The 21,712-nt window shown below is 39.5% G+C and overlaps 2 protein-coding genes across 3 annotated transcripts; both read left to right on the forward strand.

Annotated features, from left to right (window-relative positions):
* Positions 1-928: 928 nt before the first annotated feature.
* Positions 929-2,149, forward strand: htr1fa (5-hydroxytryptamine (serotonin) receptor 1Fa). The gene has a single exon (XM_062431956.1). It carries the CDS (start codon positions 929-931, stop codon positions 2,147-2,149), a length of 1,221 nt encoding a protein of 406 aa, XP_062287940.1.
* A 6,594-nt stretch (positions 2,150-8,743) lies between these two features.
* Positions 8,744-21,639, forward strand: LOC133992866 (zinc finger protein 654-like). Of its 2 annotated transcripts, XM_062431642.1 has the most exons (12): positions 8,744-8,869; positions 9,804-9,949; positions 10,187-10,268; positions 11,259-11,394; positions 11,586-11,788; positions 12,155-12,291; positions 12,549-12,690; positions 14,281-14,565; positions 14,682-15,905; positions 16,493-17,283; positions 18,143-19,272; positions 19,373-21,639. In XM_062431642.1, the coding sequence occupies exons 1-12, from the start codon at positions 8,744-8,746 to the stop codon at positions 19,375-19,377; spliced, it is 4,407 nt and encodes a 1,468-aa protein (XP_062287626.1). In that variant the 3' UTR covers positions 19,378-21,639. The 2 variants fall into 2 exon arrangements, with proteins under 2 accessions (XP_062287626.1, XP_062287624.1); XM_062431640.1 differs by lacking the exon at positions 19,373-21,639 and having other exon boundaries at positions 18,143-19,295.
* Positions 21,640-21,712: the final 73 nt, after the last annotated feature.

The following is a 21,712-nucleotide window of genomic DNA, read 5'->3' on the forward strand; positions in this document are numbered from 1 at the left end:
ATTTAATCTCACAGTATCAAGTTTGAAAAGCCCTATGAATATCACACTATTTGGACATTACTATAAACTCAGGTTAATCATAGTAATAACTTACTATTCCAACACTAATTGGATGTGTAGATGTCACATTGGTGAAAACTGAACTAACCAGCTTAAAAAAATATGCACATATCAGTGAATTCAAATGAAAACTTGCAAATATCAGCTTTTTAAAAATAAAAAAACCATCTGCAGTGATTTATGCTGTTGTGTAAGTGTACTCATCCTTGGCTGTATCTTTTATTTTCTTGCTTTTAAGAGAATCTTTTTTTCTCTTTCTCCAATTCACATATTTCTCTCACTCTCTCAGAATTTCTCTTTCTCCTTGCTCTCTCTCCCAGATGTTGATGAGTGACAAAGGGGATGTGATGGCAGAGCTAGCACGCAGGACAGATCAGATCAAGATGTCTGTCACACATTGAACCAACTGGACACGTTACAGCCTCAACAGGTAGGACTGGATTTTTACTTTTAGAGTTTTGATAAACATGTGTTGGCAGGTTCAGAGCTTTTCCAGTATTTTAATATTATAAGACCTTGAACATTAAAGTCTATTATCTCTAAAAGCACATTTTGAACGAAAACTTTCCTTCCATCCACTTTGATGGACTTTGACTTTTGAGGTTTTATGTATGCAGTACAGAAACCAAAATCAGTGGGTATGATTCTTTTGACAGAAAAAGAGGGGCGGAATAAAACAATTCTTGCTGCAAGTGAATTTTACAGTACTTGAAAATATTGACTGACTGAATGAATTCTATATCACAGTATGACCAGATTAAACACCAACGAATAATCAATAAACTTCAATCACAATTAAAATAATAAATAATAACTTAATGTTTCCTTTATGTCTAATGCTAAACTTTCTTTCCATTCTGCTTGCAGAATGGATTTTCCCAATTGCACTGAAGAGGTTTATGCCACAAGCAGCAGTGGTTATGACTCACTGGAGACCACCAAACCCCCTCCCAGTAAGATCCTGCTTACGCTGACCCTGTCTGTAGTGGCTATCCTGACTACATTTTTCAACTGCCTGGTGATCACAGCTATCGCGGTCACCCGCAAGTTACATCACCCAGCCAACTACCTCATCTGCTCATTAGCAGTGACCGACCTGCTGGTGGCTGTGTTGGTCATGCCCTTCAGTATCATGTACATCCAAAAAGAGAGCTGGGTCATGGGCAAGGTGATGTGCACCATCTGGTTAAGTGTGGATGTCACTTGTTGCACATGCTCCATCCTCCATCTTGCTGCAATTGCCATCGACCGTTACAGGGCCATTACTGATGCTGTGGAGTACTCTCGGAAACGCACAGGGGCCAGGGCAGGGGCGATGGTGGCAGTGGTGTGGCTCTTGTCCATCTTCATCTCGCTTCCTCCACTGCTGTGGCGGCACTACAGCGGGGATGCAGAGCAGGAAGACCAGTGCATCATTATCCACCACCACATGGCGTTCACGCTGTATTCCACGTTCGGAGCTTTTTACATCCCCCTGCTGCTCATTCTTATCCTCTACTATAAAATCTACAGGGCCGCTCAGACCCTCTACATGCGCAGGGAGGCAAGCCGGGCTAGCCGTCACTCGTGTATGACCAATGGGAGCATGATCCCATCATCCTACCCTGCTGGAGATGACGAAGATGATCGAGGGCCTCAAAGTCCGGTGCCCATAAGCCCACCAGAAAAGTCTTTCTCTGAAGCCTCAACTGAGGAACCTCCACGTGAACGGATGCGCGTCCCAAAAAAGACTTTCCAGTGCAAGTCTCGCCGGCACGAGTCACGTAGTGAGTCACGTAGTGAGTCACGTAATGAGTCACGTCGCAGCCAGTTATACCAAGGACCACGGATCTCAGGCTCAAGGGAGCGCAAAGCAGCGTCAACATTGGGGTTGATAATCGGAGCATTTGTCATCTGTTGGTTGCCGTTTTTTGTCAAAGAGGTGATTGTCAACACTTGCAGTTCTTGTAGTACTTCGATGGAGATGGCTGACTTTCTGACATGGTTAGGGTACCTCAACTCGCTGATTAACCCTCTTATCTACACCATATTTAATGAAGACTTCAAAAAAGCATTCCAAAGACTTGTTAGGTGCAGTCATTACCTCTGATGGTTACAATTATGGACAATCATACCTAAACACCATCACACATACACATGTAATTGGAATGGGGCAAATTAATGGTTGTAGGTCAGAGGGTACTTACTGAATACTGACTTATTATGCCTGAGAGAGAATAATCTCAAAGAGGAGAGGATTGACACCCATTTCCTGGCACTCCACCAGGCACTCCAACAGCCTAAATGGCATCAGCTCAGCAATGAGCTTTGGTGCAATGTTCCACATTGAAATCTACATCCTGCTATTAATAGAACAGCCTGAGATCTCCCTGATGTTAATTGGAGTGTGTGGCGGGAAACTGACATGTTGGTTTTTAGAAAATGGGCCATCGTTGACCTTTTTGAGATATGGGTTCTGATAACCCCCCATTTAAAGGTCTAGAAATAGGTGACCATTTTGTCTCTTCCATCTAATAACCTGTCTCCTAACTAGTCCAAGCTGTTGAAATACAGAACATGTGTAAAATACCACAGCATATCAAGTTGTGACTTTCTGTGACTGTGATGTTTTGGAGGGTGATTTTATCAGATTGACAGATTAACAAAAACAATGTGGAATATATGGTATGTATTCAGTACCACAAAAACGTTCCAACAAAATATCAATTTAAAGATTCTTAAAGCTGTTGATAATCGTGGTAATTGTATTGGAGGACAATGTGTAAAAAATGCTTTCTGATCTGGGACCAAGTAATTCTATTAATAATGATACTAATCTACAATAAATACTATTATTATTACTATATAGGTTCTATGAGACATTGGCACTTTAAGTAATATTTTTCACAACCTTTTATGTGTCTTTCAGATGTTTCTTAAGGTATTTGTTTATTTATTTGTATTACCTGGTGCCATTAAACAACCCATCCCATCTTATTCCCACACCACGGCCAGCATTATGCTAATGAATATGAAAACCACTGATGGAGAAGTCCTCATTACATTACTCCCACTCAAGTACTTGGAATAGAACTACTATTTCTGTATTGCCTCCAAGAGGGCAAATAGTATGTTGATGGAAAATATTGCGGATGAGTCAAGTGTGAGGGTGTACTGTATGCCAGAAAGATAATGCAAAGTGTGTTATATACTTCTCTGACAGTATGACCAATATTTGTATACTGTTTCTTTTTTTTTTTATTCTCACTGTCTGAATATTCAATAATAAACAGTCCACTTGATGTTCTGCTGTTCTTCTCTGAATTAATCATTTCCTGAGTGAAGATTTGTTTAAGTGAGTAAGATCTGTGCAGTTTAGTTTGCATGTGTATGTAAACAGTAGGGGCAGGAATTAAAGAAGAGAATAACTCACTGAAAACGTAAATGAATATTGAGATGATTAACTACAACCTCATATTCAGCTCTCTGACTGAACAGGCAGGATATTTTTCATATCATGATATCGTGGTGCCTCCTTGTGGCTAGCAAAAAGACTGCAGTTTTTGTGATAAATGCATTTTTCTCCCTCACTATGACAAGCGAGATAAATGAAGAATTATGGTATTGTTCATTTGGCTTGATCAATCAAATAAAAAAAGTTAATACAATGAAAACTATTAATGTGCAAGTTTTTCCAAGCAACACTTGGAAAATACTCTAGATGTTTATAAAAAGTACACTTTGATTATTCCAAAAATATTCATCACACCAAAAACTACCGAGATTCACTCTTTTTGGAAAACTGAACCTCCTCATTCAAGCCCTCTTTGTCTCTAGTGTGATGAGGATTGGGTTCCAATATTAATCAGTCAACAGTAGTGAAAATCAAGGTCATTCGGTGACGCCATTCAGAAGATCATTTTCGTTTTTATGATGTTCATTAATCATTATTCAAATGTTAGACCCAGATAGGAAGATATACAACTCAGGAAAACATCATGGCTGTAATTACTGTGACGTCACCAATTGATTTGTTGACTGCTGTTTTGTTTTGAGGCCTCGAATTTAGCAATTTGACCATTGCCATCTTTGATTTTTGGAGCCAGAAATTACCATTACCATTTGGACAAGAGAGTGGAGCTGAACCTAGGGATAGCTGCTAACTTGGTTAGTGTGGTCCATTACCAGTGCATGGTAATAATGCTAATGTTTATTTTCGCTAGTGAAAAACAGGCCTAAAACCATTAAAACAAATTGTAGGCTACTTACCAGAAAAAACTAAACAGCCAAGGGTCTTTTAGTAATATCAAACGCTGCACTTCTTTAGATGTTAAAAATGTTACAATTTACTTTCATGAACTGAAAAGACACTGTGGAATAGCGGCAGCTACGCCTGGCCTATACTCTGTGAGTCAGGGGTTAGGCCATGGTTACGTCTATACACAGACATTTGCTTGTTAGCATCCTAACCCAGGACTTCCACCAAGAGTGGCTACATCCCAGTATGGCTGCGCCTCGGGTTTGCTCGGTCCTCTGCCCGGCGTCCAACCCCACCAGGAGTGCTACAGCAGCAGAGAGGAGCATGCTCTGGGAGCGAGCAATCTGCCTTTTAAATTAAGTTGCACTGTTAATACAGTAATTACAGTAGCCCAATCAAATCCGAATGAGTGCCTTTGGGCTACCGTAATTACTGGAGTAGCAGCACAAGTTAACGACCTGATTTTGTTAACTTGCTCAAATGTATTTGATTTGGGCATTTTCTTTATTTCTCATATGGAAACTATAAACACTGCATTACTCAATATTTAATTCAAAGATATTTATCCTCTTTGAGTATTTATCTCACATTTATCCCATTTGTTGTCACGGATCCTTCCACCAATCAAACCTCCTAATAAGGGGCTATGTTTTTGGTCTTGGTAACGTGAATAGTGATGTGTGTTCATTAAAGGCAGGATCTTTTTCTCAGATTCTTTGAGAGGAAATTCAAAGAGCATATCTGTATATTTGTATTTGCGATAAATGGTCAACATCAAAATCTTAAAATCATTAAAGCAATCTTCACATTTCCTGTTTCATGCATTTTCCCTTTGTGTCTCCCAAGAAAATATTTCAGGCTGCTTATTTTGGATTTGGTATCCTTTAGTATCTCAGTGAGTGAGTGTGTATCTGTGTATATTATCTTTATCTAATAATATAATGTATTATCTAATGTAACACAATAAAAACACACGCACAGTTCTTTGGCAAATGAGCACTCATAAACTTAACTGACTGCTTTTAAAGATAGGTGAAAGAACTCTGTGATGAAATTGAGAATTTCACACATACCTTTGCATGAAACCTCTAACTCTAACTTGTGTACACCACTTATTAGTTTGGCCTGAGTAAAACTGAATCAGCACATCTTGATTAACACATTTAGAGCTTTGATTTCAAAATAATCACAAAAGACAAAACAGATATTCAAATTTAGACTTTTATTGAAACCGCTTAGCTTTTGAGAAATTTAGAGTGTCCAATTGATTAATAGAAAGAAAGAAAGAAAATAATTGTGGGAGGAAACTGGAGTACCCAGAGAAAATCCACGCTACCTCAGTAGACAACATAAAGGCCCAATCCCATCACCCTACACTCCCCCTTCCCTTGGATATCCATTCATACTGTCTCCCTTCATTAGAAGTGCCCACCACAGCTGCAACTGTTATTTGATTTGGAGTGACACTTGGTGATGAAGTGGTAGTGGGTAGGGACTGGTTTGGGATTGGGTCAGAGACTCAGAAAGGCTCAGAACAGGACTCGAACCCTTACCCTCTAGCTGTGAGGAAACACTGTTGACCACTGAGGTAACCCTGACAGCTCAAGTCCTGCCCCTCATGGAGGCTGGACTGAAGCTCTTAAAGTAAAAAAGCTTACCCCAGTGCACTTTTTGACTTCAAGATGAAGGCTACCCACCCCCTAAATAACACCAACACTACTTTTACATTTGAAGGAGAGGCCTTCAAATGTAGAACCACTGTTGGCTCCTGATTCCCATGATACCCTCAAGTTCTGCTCGTCATGGAGGCCGGATTGAAACTCATGTTCGGAGATATCAACCTACATAAACTAAAATAAAAGTGATCCAACTTGGGATAAGCTCTGATTGTGTTTGCTAGAAACACCAGTTTATCAGCTTGATCTGGATCAAGTGCAGCTCTCTTTTTATTCACAATGTGGCCTGCAGAGGAGAATACGTGCTCAGAACACACAGACGTCCCTGGCACACACAGGTATTTGCGCGTCAACTTTAATAGAAGCGGGTGGGTTGCTGTTGGCGGGGAGAGGAGACTCCTTCGTGTAGGCTTGAAGCTCCTGGATATCAGCATCATTTCGTTTGCCAGAGTCATTCCATTTGTACAAGTCCCCTCAGTTCTAAGTGGGACATTTTCTTTTCAAAAATGACTGCTGCCACCGCTGCTTGCTGTTTGGAGGCATGACATATATCGGACGTGGTATTCTATCTCGTGACGCAGTCATTTATCAGTCTCTTTTTTTCAGTCCGAGAAGCTCCTGCTTTGCTTCCAGGCAGCTGTCTGATGGTGACCTCCCAAAATGAGCTGCAGTTTGTTTTAGTCTAGAAAGGGCTGGATCAATGGCCTTCATCTCAAGCCCCTTGAACACTGCCAGGTTTAGCGTGTGTGCCAAACAGGGTACATGAATCAGCCCTAACTAATGTGTGGCATTAACATAGTTCGGGGCATTGTCCGTGTCCACAGCCACAACCACTTCACGAGAGATGTCAAAGTCGTCCAGCGTGCTACCAATGCTTTCTGCATCGACAGCTGTGACTTCCTCTTAGTTCCTTGGTACACAGAACATAGTTTTCAAGTTCCCACGAGTCGTAGATAAAGTGAGCTGTGACTGTCACATAAGCATGTGTGGCCAGTGATGTCAATCCGTTTGTGGTAAGAGCGAATGTCTTGTCCTTTAGTAGAGTTTTAATGTTTTCCCGTGTGGTTTGATACAACTTGACTATGCTGTCCGACATTGTGGTGCAACATGGAATTCTTTATCGTGGCTCCAGTTCCATTATGAGATCCTGAAACCCCTCTCCCGAAATAACACTAATGGGCCGCATATCCCTGCAAATAAATCTGGCTATCTTATCGGTGATGGCAAGCTTCTGGCAAGGTACCAGCTGAGTGTGTCGAGAAGTATGCAGACAAACGATGTTGCACACCTGGTGATGCTCTGCCCGTCTGCTGTGCGTCTGTTTCCGCTGCCTCATTTGGATGGTATGTTGACAGGTGAGCGCGAAGATTTGATGTTGAGGAGGTGCAACACTTTTAGCACGCCCACTGCTGGATGAGATGGTAAACAACAAAATACCCCCCCCCCCCCCCCCCATTTTTTATGGAATAATTTGCCATGTTGAAATCAGGGTGGTATTACAGCAGATTTAGTGAAAACTTTGAGATAAGAGAAACTTTGGGTTTTCAGTTCAGAAAGAGAGCAGGTTTGCTTCAACAAACCCTGAGTACATTCAATCAGAGCATATGAATGCACATTAATTAGCGGAGGTTTGCTGTATGTTAAAATCAAAATCCTGATTGGATATGCCACTCAAGGACTAAGTTACCACTTTTATGTGTCATTTCATGTCATTTCTTGGAATATTTAATTTTGCCCTCACATTGAAAACATTAAATAACTACACTGTGAATACCCCCTCAGTTCTGAATAAAACTTCTGCATGTCCTTCTGTTATAACAGTGACTCTGTGCATGCAAAACAGCTGTCAGTTTGTCAGAGCAGCTCCAGTACTGAAATGTTTATTGCACATAATAGCCTACAGTATGTGCAAAAATAGGTACGTTTTAGACACATATGATCAATGAATATTTATCTCTATCTCTCATGATGTGATTGGTCTTATGATGGAAATATTCAAAATTCCTAAAATATTATAGATTATATGTTAATATCTCTGAGTGAGCAGGATTGTGGTGGGGTTACAGAATGTAGTTTCAAGGTGAGTTTTCCCACCTTTTTAAAAAAAAAAATAGAGTGCATAGTCTTAATGTGTTTTAACCGAATTTCAGTGACAGTGTAGATCTACATTTGTTGAAGTCGCTGAAAATCACTTGAATGCTGTTGAGATACAAAAAAATGTCTAAAATGTTAAAATCTACTGTATTTTAAGCCCTACACCCTTTCAAAAATCAAATCACCAAAGACATTATTAATGGATCAAGTTAGGAACATAGAATTAATTCTGATGCTTTGAATGGCAACTTGTGTCTGATATGGTTTCTCACAAAAAGTTCAATAATCTAGTTAAAATCCGCAAATTCACTGGAATATACAAATATACTTATTTTCAGAAATGTAACAGCTGGACACAAGATGTCTTCTAAGAAGGTTTCCACATCACACTTTTTCAGTGAGTACAGACAATCTCTGCACATACATCATCCTGCACAGTGAAGCTAAAACATCCACTTGTATGAACTACAAGACGAACACGTATTTTTAAGTGTAGGGAGACTTTAATTAAAATATTTAAATTATTCTTCCACCACTGACTGTTAACAATGCAGAAAACTTTACTACCCTTGTAATTACAGGGTTGCCAGGTTGGTAGTGGTTTGTCGTGGCGGATAGGAGGATGCAGCCTATCCGACCTGGCAACTCAGACTATGCGCTGGATACAGCAGCCAGTATGGCGGACAGCGAGAGTGATTTGGAAATAGACGGGCTTGAAACAGCTCTAGACACATTGTGTATCAGACACTGCAGCGATGCATCCTCTCTAAAGAGCAAAGAGTACTGCTCTGAGTTTTGTGAGGTATGTTGGACCCAATTCCGTTTGATATTCCTCCCGAGTCGGCGTCTGTTTATTGCTAACGCTACTAGCTTTGCTGGCTAACATTAGCCTCCAGACTAGCTCTATTTATGCAGTTGTGTTGCTAAGACTATTTATATATAGCACAGCCCACCAGAAACAAAACAGAAACGTCTACAAAATGTAGAAACACATGTACTGTGCTCCTTGCATGGTAACTTCATGTAGCAACTGAACTTTAGAGTTATTTTAGAGATAATTTGGTCATTTTCATTATTTCATCTTAACTATATTTGCTATATTGCGTGCTCTGTGTTATTAACACTGTGGCACCTTGAGTATCACTATGGATGAAAAGTGCGACACAAATGAAGCGTATTATTATTATTATTATTACATTTAACTTGATAGCTAGACATGTAAGCTAAGCTAATTAACGGTATGAGGTTAGCCTAGGTCTTCTAGCGAGCTGTGTTAAGCCAAAATAAATGGTTAACTACTAATAACACTTTTTCTTGCAAGAATTAGGAAAACACTGCATAGGCTTTAAATGCCAGAAAGCTGTTTGAGATAAAATAACGTGTGGTAAATATAAAAATGTCACCAATGTGGTGAAAAATGTTTATGTCGCCAAAGGGAAACTTGAGTATTAGTTAACCATAACCAACAGTAGTTTCAACTATGTTAGTTGATAGTATAACCCCCTAACCCTCTGTATTTACACATAATATCCACAGGCCATATGATCAAACACAGGGAAGGCAAAGTAATTATAGTGATCAGTTGCACGCAACCAATTTTATCTTAAGAACATGTGCAGTGTTTTGTTCTTAGACTATGTGAGAACAACTATGGTACATCAACCATACAACTATGTTTTTTAAAACAAACAAATAAGTATTTTACATGTTTTTTTGTGTTCTTACTTTTTGTGTAGTTGGTTGAGGAGTACACTGGTCAATGGCAAGTTCCTCTCCCTCAGCTGAAGGTGCTGCGGACAGCACTGTGCCGTTTCACTAAAGCCACTGCTGCCTTCCCCGATGACTGTCAGCACATACACTATGTTATCAGCAGTCTGGCCCTGTAAGTAGTTCGTTACTTGGTAATGTAATACTTAATTTCATTGTCATTTCATTTCAACTATTATTTGGTAGGGTCTGATACAATATACAAAGCAGTGTAATTAATTACGTATTAATCTATTGTCCAATATTTTTTTAAACTGCGTAGGGCTTGACAAACTGAATTTAATAATTGAGCTGTTGTCTCACCTACTACGAAGTGTTTTTTGGCACTAATGTTCCACTTGTTGTCTTCCAGGAGCTTCTTTGAACTGATGCTATTTTTCAGCAAAGAAGAATTTGGGGAAGAGCCTTTAAAAGACATCCTTGATTCTTTTAAGGTGACAAAAACTGATTCTCTGTTGCAGTCTTTAGTTCATGATAATTAGGAAAAAGAAACAAGGAATCAGACTGAATTCACACTATTGCCTGGTCATACAAAACACTCTTATCACATTTCACTAACGTACCTGGTTGGCTTGGGCGGTATCTATGTTTTCATACCTTCATATCTATGTATTGTGTTTTTTTTAAAAAAGAAGTAAAAGCTGAGCTGCTGGTGATAAAGTCATTTCGACATGTATGACAATCTCTAGCCTGCAATGCTGTCCTGCTGGGTTTAAATACTTTATTGATCATAGAATATTGAATAGATAGAAAATAAGCGTCTTTCCATAGATTCTTACTGGAGGACCCACTTCTGACACTTGTTGCTGCAGGCGATACCAACATGTTACTTATCTCAACGGAGATGTTGTGTTGGTGGTGGTAGACTCGGAGTTTAATAAAATCTTGTGGCTAATAAACAGCTTTTTGTTGTTTGAAGCTCTTATCTCAAGATATATGTGGTAATATTTTCATGATTACACACCACTCACGGTCGCTATCTTTCTCAGCTCAGCTGCCTGTTACATCAGCAGAGACTAACATGCTGTGCACTACATTACGTGACCTTAATACAGCATTTCAGTTTTGACGGTATTGAACATCATACCTTTAGAATTTCTAGATTCCCTGGTATACCATAATATTTTGATATCGCCCAAGCCTAGTACCTGCCATTACTAAAATGCACTTAATGTTAAGTTTAAGTCATGAGCACTAATCACAAACTACAACAATACAACCAGTTTGGTTTTACACCAGAGTTTATGTCAAAATAACAACTACTTCAGGGTTTCCTACTGCTAGTCTGTTTTGATTGTTTTAGTGGGACTTACATACCTGTGTACTGTATATTGAAGCAAATTATCACAATTGGTCATCTCAGTAGTGCCTTCTGAGAGGAAATTTGTATTGATCTGTTTTTATTTTTTTACCACTCTTTGTAGGAGTGCCATTCCCAACTCCTGAGGCACAGGAACATCCACCTTCATCATTTAAAACAGATCATCAAAGCAGGAGGCCCATGGGAGAATCCAGTGCTGCAAGGAATCCTGAAGGAGACAGACTTGTCTCCAAAAGAGGGTACGGTCATAACTACATTTAATTCCAAATACAATACAGGAAACATCTTATCATGTGAGAGATCAACAACACTACTTGACCAGTAAAGAATGATAATAGCAATGCGTTATTGCTACTCTTCTTAACATTTTCAACAGTGCATATGTATGCATATATCCACATTTATTCATGTATTTCCATTTCACATGCAGTTGAAGTATACTTGAGCTCAGAGTTGCCAGTATTTTTGGAGCTCCGGGTTCGCTATCTGCAGGCCTGTGAAAGAATACAGGAGGCAATGGCCCTGGCTAAAGGCTGCCTGGAAAACCACAAGGCTGGAAGTCATCTGTACTTCCATCAGGCTTACCTGACCTGCCTGTACAAGACCTCTCTGCATGAACACCTTCATAAGGAGGTGAGAAACGAAAGGATGGCAAAAGCAAAGTGCAAAGGATCAGGGATGTAAGAAATGGTGGGGCTGTGTAGAATAATATGATTTTCCCTTAAGATGGCAGAGAGAGGGATCAAAAATACTGAAAAAGTAACAGAATTGTGTATTCTGTCTGAATGTCGGACTATGGTCAAATGTATAAACCACTAAGTAATAATTTCAGAAATTATTCAAAGTTATTATGAAAATGCATTTTGAAATCTATAATTAAATAATCTGTTAATTTTTATTTTAAGTTGTGGTATTCAAGGTATTGATTGTAATGCCTTTACTTTGTATTTTGATGTATTTTTTACGCATGTGTGTGTTTCCACACATCTTTGTCCTCAGATGGCAGAGATAGATGGCCGTGATGCAGTGGAAATCATCTGCAACACAGAGAGTGTTGAAAAGGATGAGCTTCTGTTGTCGATGTGTAAAGCTTTCCTTACTCAGCAGTTACACAATGGAGACATGTATTACATTTGGTAAGAATGAGCTAAACCTTCATGCATGGACATCTCTAATATTACACTAGATTATCCTCCTCAGTTTTTACAGTATATTGGTTCTGCACATTTCCTAGTGTTTACATAATGTACGTTTGTTATATCCATGAATCTTGTTGTAATGGTAGTAACATTGACTCTGTCAGTTTGGTTCAGTTCTTCTCTTTTTACTGACTTAGAAATGATCACAGTTGTTGGATAATTAATATATAACAGAGTTAATTGCCTTCTGTCAGGGACCTAGTGTTCATCTGGAGCAGACTGCATCTCAGGGCCTATCCCTCCAGACAAGGCTTCCTGGCTGAGTGCTTGCAGCTGGCTTCTTCTGCTACTAACCTCAGAGCCATCTTTCCCTTCATCAAACTGGTCACCACAGAGGTATGACTGAGATCACAGCATTATCTCTTTTCCATACTGTGTTCCACAGGAGAAATTATATAAAAATATTCTGCACATTATCTGAAGCGTTCCTCCAAAAAATGTATCACATATTTATCACATCAGTATTGTATCGCAATATTTTGCGTGGCAATATTGTATCGATACACACTCGCCAAGTATCAATCTTTTATTATATAAATTACAAATGCAAATTTAAGTTTTTGGTACTAGAATAATGAAACCCATTGCTGTTTCAGTCCACTAGAGGGCTCTAGTTAGTTTTCTGGTGAGGTCAACAGAGGTAACAGTCAGCGTGCAGGAGGACGTTTTTCCTTTGGGGACATAATTTGCAGTTGAAAAAAGGTAATGAATTGCAATATATCGCAGCGTATTAACAATATATTTAAAATCACAATAATATGGTATTGTGACACAAGTATCTTGATAATATCGTATGGTGGAGCCTCTGGTGATTCCCACCCCTATTGTGTAGTGTCTCTCAGTGTGTATGCACAAATCTGTATTTAAACTGCATTTATTTTAAACACAAATGAGATTCATCAATTTGTTCTTACCTGAATTTGTTCTTCCTCTGCCAACAAAACTGCCTTAGACCATGCATATACACAAATTAGAAATGTCCCACAGTCAATATGTATTCAGTATATTAGAATCACAATGTTTAAAAACTAGATTGGGCCTAAATATACAACATGTAAAGATTTAAAATAGCTAATAATACACAATGTTTTGTGTAGGTAGGATGTTATTATCTATAAATTATAATCATAAATGTAATTAAATTGTTGATATATTAATATTATTCTGATTCACTTCACAACAGCTCACAATAAAATCACAATGACATGTTTACCAGCCAGATCTGCCTTTTCTGGCTTCTACTTCTGAGAATATTGTTTGCAAGTTTTTCTACATTTTTACCATCAGAGTCCTCAGCTCATTCCACCGTTACATTGCTCCAACAGAGCTTTCCCCATATAGAGAAATGGGGGCATGGTCATATGTTTTACTGATAGCGGGCATTTTGTCAGTTTAGAATGATTCTTATTAATCAACATACGCACGGTGGACAAAACTGGCTGGTGCGCACTTCTCATGAATCCAACAGTAATTTTGCATGTGCAAATAAGAACATTTCTAAACACATATTAGTAAATGAGGCCCATTGTATTTACACAACACAATTTTCAGAAAGAATCACAAGGACAACATGCCTAAAAAGATAATTAAACATATCACTATTATGTATAAGTAAATGGGTGAAAAATTGATTCATAGAAACAACAAGCGGACAACAACATACAATGTCTATATATACAGGTTAACATTTTTTTAATCAGAGTTCAAGGCACATTAGTTCAGTCTGGCATCATCATCTCTCCACTGGAAAAACAAAGCCTTAAGATGGTGTAAAGCAGCCAATTATTGTGTGTAGAGGGCAATGTTTAATTTTGTTCTTTTAACAAAAGGACATGTAAACAGTGCAGACTTGTGCAGTCAAAATGAAAGTTTGCCTTCCTGCTTTGCTCTAATCATTAACCTTTTTTTCTTTTTTGTTTGGGACAGCTGGGTGGTGAAGGAGTTCACGTCTGCTTGGAGCTTTGTGCGAGGTCCTTGCAGCTGTGTGACAAGCAGGCTGATAGTGTAACCCAGTCACTGGTCTGCAAGACCATCGCCTTCCTGCTGCCCCATGACCTGGAGATCTGTCGAGCATGTGCCCTGCTGGCCTTCTGCCAGGAACGGAGCCTGGAGGCTTACCGCACTGTTTGCCTGCTTTATATGCATCCTGACCAGGAGCAGCATCCCAACAACAGCCCTGTCCGAACCAGTGTTCGTTTCCATATTCTGCAGGTTGGACGGGGTGGAGAGGGGGATATATTCAGCGTTATATGACATGATATATGATATGATTATAGTGGATATAATGGCTTTATAATTTGTGCTTCCATGTCTTTTTTGTTTTCCAGATGCTCAAGGAACGCCTGTGTTTTGACCCTGAGTTTTGGAACCTCCTGACAATCAGGACCCACTGCTTGGAGTTGATGAGTGACAAGGTCATGAAGGCTGCTGTTCTCAATGAGATGAGGGAAGAAGAGGAGAAGGAACACCATGAAGAGCTGTTAACAAATAACTGTGTACGTGACCCACACACTCAAGGTTTCAATTCCCGTGAGTGCGCTGAAGCTGCTTCTGTGAACAGTAGCCCTCCAGAAGAGAAGACTGGAAAGACAGGAAAGTGTGTTGCCCCATCAAATAATGCTCTTCTGAAGAGGCGAAAATGGAGAAGAAACCTGCCAAGGAGAAAACAATCTGTGTCCGATGATGAGGTTGACCTGGGTGATGATCCAGAGTTCAAATACAATGTCAAATCTGCCTCTTCAGGTAGTAAGCCTATGTATTCACTAAGACGCAATCACACTAACGTTGAAAATTCTGCTCCTATGAAGCTTCCTCTAAAACGCAGTAGAGAATACTTGTCCAGATGTGTGAAGAGCCAAATTTTGAAAAGGAAAGGCCGGAAGAAAAGATGGTTGCAGGGTCTTCCAATCCTGGAGCAGGTCCAGACGGTTAAAGAGAAGAAAGTCAAAGTCAAAGTTAAAGGAAAAAAACGGGGAAGGAAGCCTTTACAGAAGCTGGAACTCTCTTACCCTGAAAATGAACTACACCTCACTGAGGGGGAGACTGGTTTTGAGGAGGAAACTGACACAGAAGACAAAGAGCAGGACATGCCTCACCTGGAGAACGAACTTGAAAAAGCGAGTGAACAGAAAGAGAATCAGTCGGAGCAGATGCATGAGCTTGAGAAGGAAAATGGACTCGAGAACCAAACTGACTCGGTCTGTGGTGTCAGACTCAGTGAACACATGCAAGAGGAATCTCAAACACAGTTGGGGTCCAAGCTCGGTGAAAGTTTACCAAGTGGGCCTCAAGCTGTTGTTCCTGCTGTTGAAGCTGCTCCTGAACTTGATGGTCCACCCTTAGAATTATTGGATTGTCCCGTTGAACTGTTACACAATTACTCTCTCAAATCCAAAAAGCCCGACACTGAGAAACTGTCCCCTCCAGAAGCCTCAGCTTCAGCTTTAGCTTCAGCATCAGCATCAGCATCAGCATCAGCATCAGATGAACTGAATGGTGACACAGAACAGGAGCCACAGCCCACAGCGACCACAGAGGAATCAAACACTGAGGTCAGTTTGTCTTGATTAGCTTTATAAAATTCACTTTGGCAAGAACATGTTGTTTCAGGTACTATTGAGATGATGAAATACATTCCAGAAAGGCCAGTTTAAGCAACAGATCCACAACTTTGAAGGCATATTAGACACTAAAACACTGCACAGTAGTTTATAATATTATGAGGAAAGATTTTATAGCTTTTGGAAGTTATCACAGCAACAGTTTAGGTTTTTCTCAAACAATCATGCGATAAACAACAGAAACACTGCATTCATTTCATAGAATAATCTACTGGTAATGCGGGTGTGACTGAGGAGGAAGTTGTATTTTTTCATTCAGGTCAGAAGAAAATTGTGTTTTTCTTGCTGACAACATATACCATAGCAGCATTTTGATTTGAATAAAATGCATTGCAGTGGAATCATTATGTTTATATGCACTCTTGTGAGCGCAGTAATTCAGCGAGGCACTGATATATCAAATGGAAAGACATGAGAATGTTCAAGTACCTTTTGTTTGGCATTTTATTGGATATTGTGCTTACTTTTTCTGTGTAACTCATTGCACTGATTTCAATTGTTTGTCGTCTATTCTCCAGGTGAAAACCAAGAGATCATGGAAGGACAGAGTACTCCGCACTCAACAGTATGCCCACTTGATGTATCACTGCACTTTCTGCCGCAAAGACTACAAAGGCTTGAATGTTATGAGGCATGCTCTCTCACACCTCAAAAGTAGGAGATTGAAGTGTATACTCTGTGGAAAACGCTTTAAACAGCTTCCGTTTGCCAAAAAGCATGTTCTGGACCACATTGAGGAAATGTGCAAGCATAAACCCAATGATAAGAAACCATGCACTGAGGACATACCTGCTACTAATGGAACGGTAGATAATCTGAAAACTCAGAGCCAGCCTCAGGATGAAAATCAGACTTCCATTTCCGATGGGGAAACTCCTGAACCGAAACCCAGTGGCAAAACTAAAGTGTCCAGCCTCAAGAGGGAAGAGCGAATTGTCAGAAACCTCCGCACTCTAATCAAAAAGACATCTGTGCTTCACAAAAAGTGCAAGAACCCTAACTCTAATATATTCAAGCTGGTGGACTTCAAGGACGAGCAGGTGGTCATTAAAGATGGCCTGGTGATTTTAAAAGATCCCATTGTGATGAAAACAGCGGGAGAAGGAGAAGAGAAGGAGAAGCCAGCAGAGGAGAACGGCTACGGTGTGGACATCACGTATCATTTGTGCCCCTCAGTGTCCTGTGATAGAGTGTTCTTGAGGATCAGCACCACACTGACAAAGCATGCTATCAGGTGCCATATTAATGAAGAAAAGGTGCTGGAGAAGACATTTGTTTGGGCCAAGCACAAGTGCACCTTCTGCCTCAGGTAAGACTCATTGTATATTGGGCATCACACAATGTAGCTTGACTCTTTTCTCATATATATTATAAATTAATGTGTTGGCACCACCATTACAAAAATGTTATCTTTATTTTCCTCAATTGTAAAAACATCTATCCACTGTATTGTTTAGAAAATTGTAAACTCTGTGAAAGCTATTAAGTTGGATGGTGTGCACATTACAGCATCAATTGTATAAATGTCAAGTGTGCTTAGACATATTAATTCTCAGTTCAGCATCTAGAGCCTAAACCAGTAATGGTGGAAACTGATTTAATTTTTATTTGGCAACATTCAGAATCTCTATTCCACTCTCCAGATATTAAGCACATTTTCTGGGTTCAAAGCGGGTGAAATGGTGCATGAATTGCAAGTCCGAAACAAAGCGTAGCTTTGCTGATGAGCAAATGCATGTAGGACAAACAACATACTGTAAAAAGAAAAAAGGGTGACGACACACCAGTGGAGATTAAAGCAGCTTTCTCAGAGGTTTTGGCACTTTTTTGGATTCCAGAGTTTTAGGCAAGTCACATAATACAAATACAGGTTCACTTATAATGTGTCTGCATGTTGGGGGGGAACAAAAGGAGAAAAGATGCAGTTTCTTATTTTACCTGCCAACTAGGGGTGTAACACTCAAGTCATTAGTTCACAATTGTTTTGGTTTAATACACACATTCGTGACAGATTTCCAACTAAAACAGACAGTAACTTGTGTGTCAAAAGCTGTTTTCAAATTTCACCACTCTTTTCAAATTTTATAAAGAATACTTTTTTTCTCTTTTTTTTGACTGCAATCTCTGTTTTTGAGGAGAGCTTACAGTGCTGTGCTTTCATCCAACAGGCAGATACAGTTTCTCCAGCATTATAAAGACCACATGAAGCTCCATGACATGCCTCTTCGACACTTCTGTTACCATATAGAGTGTAACCAGCACTTCATGACACAGCAGGAATTAAAAGACCATGTGATTATCCACCAGCCCTTCAGACCCCAGTGCCCTTTCACAAACTGTGAGAAGCTCTTCTCAAGCCTCCAGGGTCTCTATGACCACGAGTGGAGACACTATATCCCAGCACCTCAAAAAGACGAGTTAGAGTTGGGACCCAGCAGACAGAAGAAACAAAATTCTGAAGCTCCCTGGAAGCAGAGAGTGAAGGTCGAGGAGATATGGCTGCAGAGTAAAAAGGGGCCGAAGGAGAGTCTCAGTCCTGAGTCAGTCTCAGAAACCTCTAATCTTGGAGTCAAGGTCAAGGAAATAAAGAAAGAACCGGCTTGGGATGTAAATGTTGCAGTCGAGGTCAAGGAAATAAAGAAAGAACCAGCTTGGGATGTAAATGTCGCAGACAGTAATCAAGACCTGTCTGATAATTCAAAGATAACCGCCAGTCATGAGGACATGGATGACATCAAACCCACCATCAATGGACACGAGGATGTGACAAGAGACCAAGCGTCGGAAAGCAAGGTTTCCTCTTCCCACACTAATGCTGCTGCAGGCACTCCGAGAAAGAGGTGTCAAAAAAGAACCTCCGTCGAGTTGGACCCCTTGAATGTCAAAGACCTTGAGGACATGTCCACTTTGGCTGAGGGAGTCCAGCAGAAACTGGGAGAACCACACATCACTGAACACAAATCCTTCAAACCCGAAGATCCCTCTTACGCGCCCTTCGTCAAAGCCCCCTTCATCCGGCCGCCACCCTCCACCTACCTGGATGAATCTCTGCTCTCAATGCGCAAGAGGAGGTCCACCGAAGAGGCCTCTCAAAAGAAATATGTTTACTGGAACACTAAGAAAAAGAAGGACCCTGACCCAGAGAAGGAGCAGCAGGTGAATGATGTGGCCGCCGAGCAGAAGATCAGACAACGGTGTGGCAAATGTCTGTCCTCCTTCGGCAGCGTTGAAGAATTACAGAAACACCAAGCCCTTAACACCTGCTCTGCACTCTTTGGCTTTGATTCGGATGATGAAAGTAAGTACACTTGATTCACTGATGATCAACCCATTAACATGTGAATATTTCAAATGCACTTGAACCACTGATTAATCATTTTTGTTTTTAAAATGTGTAGGTTAACTGTGAGTGAAGAGGAGCTGGAAGTGGAGTGGCCATTGTATGCTGCCACCTGGCTCCACTAAGTGAACACTGGAACCCTTTCTTACAACTCAGATACAGCACATACCGTATTTATTTCTTTGATTCCAGTTGTTAAACAGGGGGGGGGGGGGAGAGTATGTGGTTAGCTGGATTATTTTATTGTTATTTAATTGTTTAAATTCATTGGAGAAAAAAGTTTGAAGCAATAATTTTAACAGCATAAACATTTTTCCTCAGAACATCATCAGTGTGCCTGTTGTCTAGTAGGTAAAACAAAGCCTTGAGCAATACCTTGGAACAGAGTTTGCGGCCCAAGACAACCTCCGTATAATTAAAAAAACAAACAGCTGCCCGTGTACAAATACTTAAAGTCTGTGTAAAGTAAGAATAAATATGTGTTTTGAGTTTGACACACAGAAAAGTGTGTTGTTAACCACCCTGCCAAATTTGAATGATTAAAAAAATCGCCAAATATATGAAATTAGGCTTCAAAGTTGTGTAAAAATCAACCTTTTTCCGTTCGCTGAAAACCCGCCCCCTACCAAGTGTCACCTGTCAATCAAAGTCACCACCTCTACCAGAAACATGGACGCTACGTCTGAGAGCTTTCTGCCGCTAGCTCAACTGCTAACTCAGCTACTAGCTCAGCGGCTAGCTCGTCGGCTAACTGGCTAACTGTATACTGCAGTAGTAGTAATGTGCACTGAATGTATTTATACCACTACAGCAGCAGTGGCGGGTTTATGCCAATTTTCAGACCCGCCCACTAAATCCTGATCACAGAAATGTTGAAACACAGTTTGTGAAGCCTAACTCCACAATTCAAATCTAAATGGTTGAAATTCTTTTTACACATTTTTTAGAAATACATTTATTACCTATTTAATATGTTTAGAAGAAAATGTCAGAATTTACTTTACATGGTCTTTAATCACATACAGCCATAAATAAAATAATTTTAGACCACGGAATGCCAGTTTTTCTGCTGGACCATACTGTGATCAATTAATACAGTTTAATTTAATCTTTCATTCATTCACCCTGAATGAAAATTAATTAATTAAAAGTTGGATGTATGGATAAATGCAGTTTCTAGCATTATAAAATGAGCCTGAATGATCAGATATTTAAGCACTTGAGTAAAAAAAACACATTTCCAGATTTTCTTTGAACTCATAGTTGTATTTTTTCACTAATCCTTTTGGGATCAGTGTTTAAAAATAACAAAACCTTAGCCACTCAACTGACTCTACAATGAACAATAATACTTCAACTTCTCCTAATGTATTTTGTAAAAACTGAGTCGGCTCTGAGGATCTGGTTTTGATTGGTTTTCTCGTGTCTTGCTGGTTAAACCTCTTGGTGGCAGAAGCTGTCCCTTCATATTCCGAGTCTTCTGTCACACCTGTCTTAATTTTATCTGAGAATTTTACATGAATACATTTTAAGCAGTATTAATAACTGTGAGTGTAGCCCCGTCTGCTTTGTGTGTATTTAATTACTGTAGTCTTCCAAATAAATCATGCACCAGTTTTTGTCTTTGTAGAGAGGATGTATAAAGTGGTTCATTCACACGACAGTACAGTAATGGCGGATATGTGGTGGTGTCATATCTTTATAATCATAAAATGAATTTTAAATCCAAATGATTAATTCAAAGATGTTGCATATACAGCAAGTGTTAAAACTGTAAGAGGAGATGTTTTCCGTATAATTTGTGTGGGCCGCTGTTTCTGTATTTCGGCAAGTTTGTCTAGGCCTTTTGTTGATTGGTCATCCGGGCGTGATAAATCAACATGAATAACTCATTAAAGCCTTGATCAAAATGTCTGAAACCATGTAAATCTGCCTTCATACTGTCACATTTTTACTCTGTACAGCATATGAATTATTCACTCTTATTAGTGCCAAGACTTTAAATCACAGTGTTAGACTGTAGGTAAAGATTAACTTTAAGATCAGTAATACAGTACAGTTTGCTTTGAATTTCAAAGTTAATCAGTTTACTCAATGTATTTCATTCAGTATTTCAGATTGGTCATTTATGTATAAACATTTGAGGTGGTTGATCTGTTTAATAACTTTTTATTGTAATGTTTTTATGGGAGTGTTCCCTTAAACATACTTATTTATATGTAAAAATGTGAATAGGTTGATTTGTAAAGGTAATGATTCCCCATATATTTTTCTTAAAGAAAAAGTGATTGAATTTGTTTGAATAAACAAATGATATATCTAAAGGTTATTGGTTTTGAATGTTTTTTTTTTTTGTTGCACACCATTCACATGCACAGACGAGACCGTTTTGCTGTTT

Source organism: Scomber scombrus, chromosome 13, assembly GCF_963691925.1.
Source record: "Scomber scombrus chromosome 13, fScoSco1.1, whole genome shotgun sequence".
Lineage (NCBI taxonomy): Eukaryota > Metazoa > Chordata > Actinopteri > Scombriformes > Scombridae > Scomber > Scomber scombrus.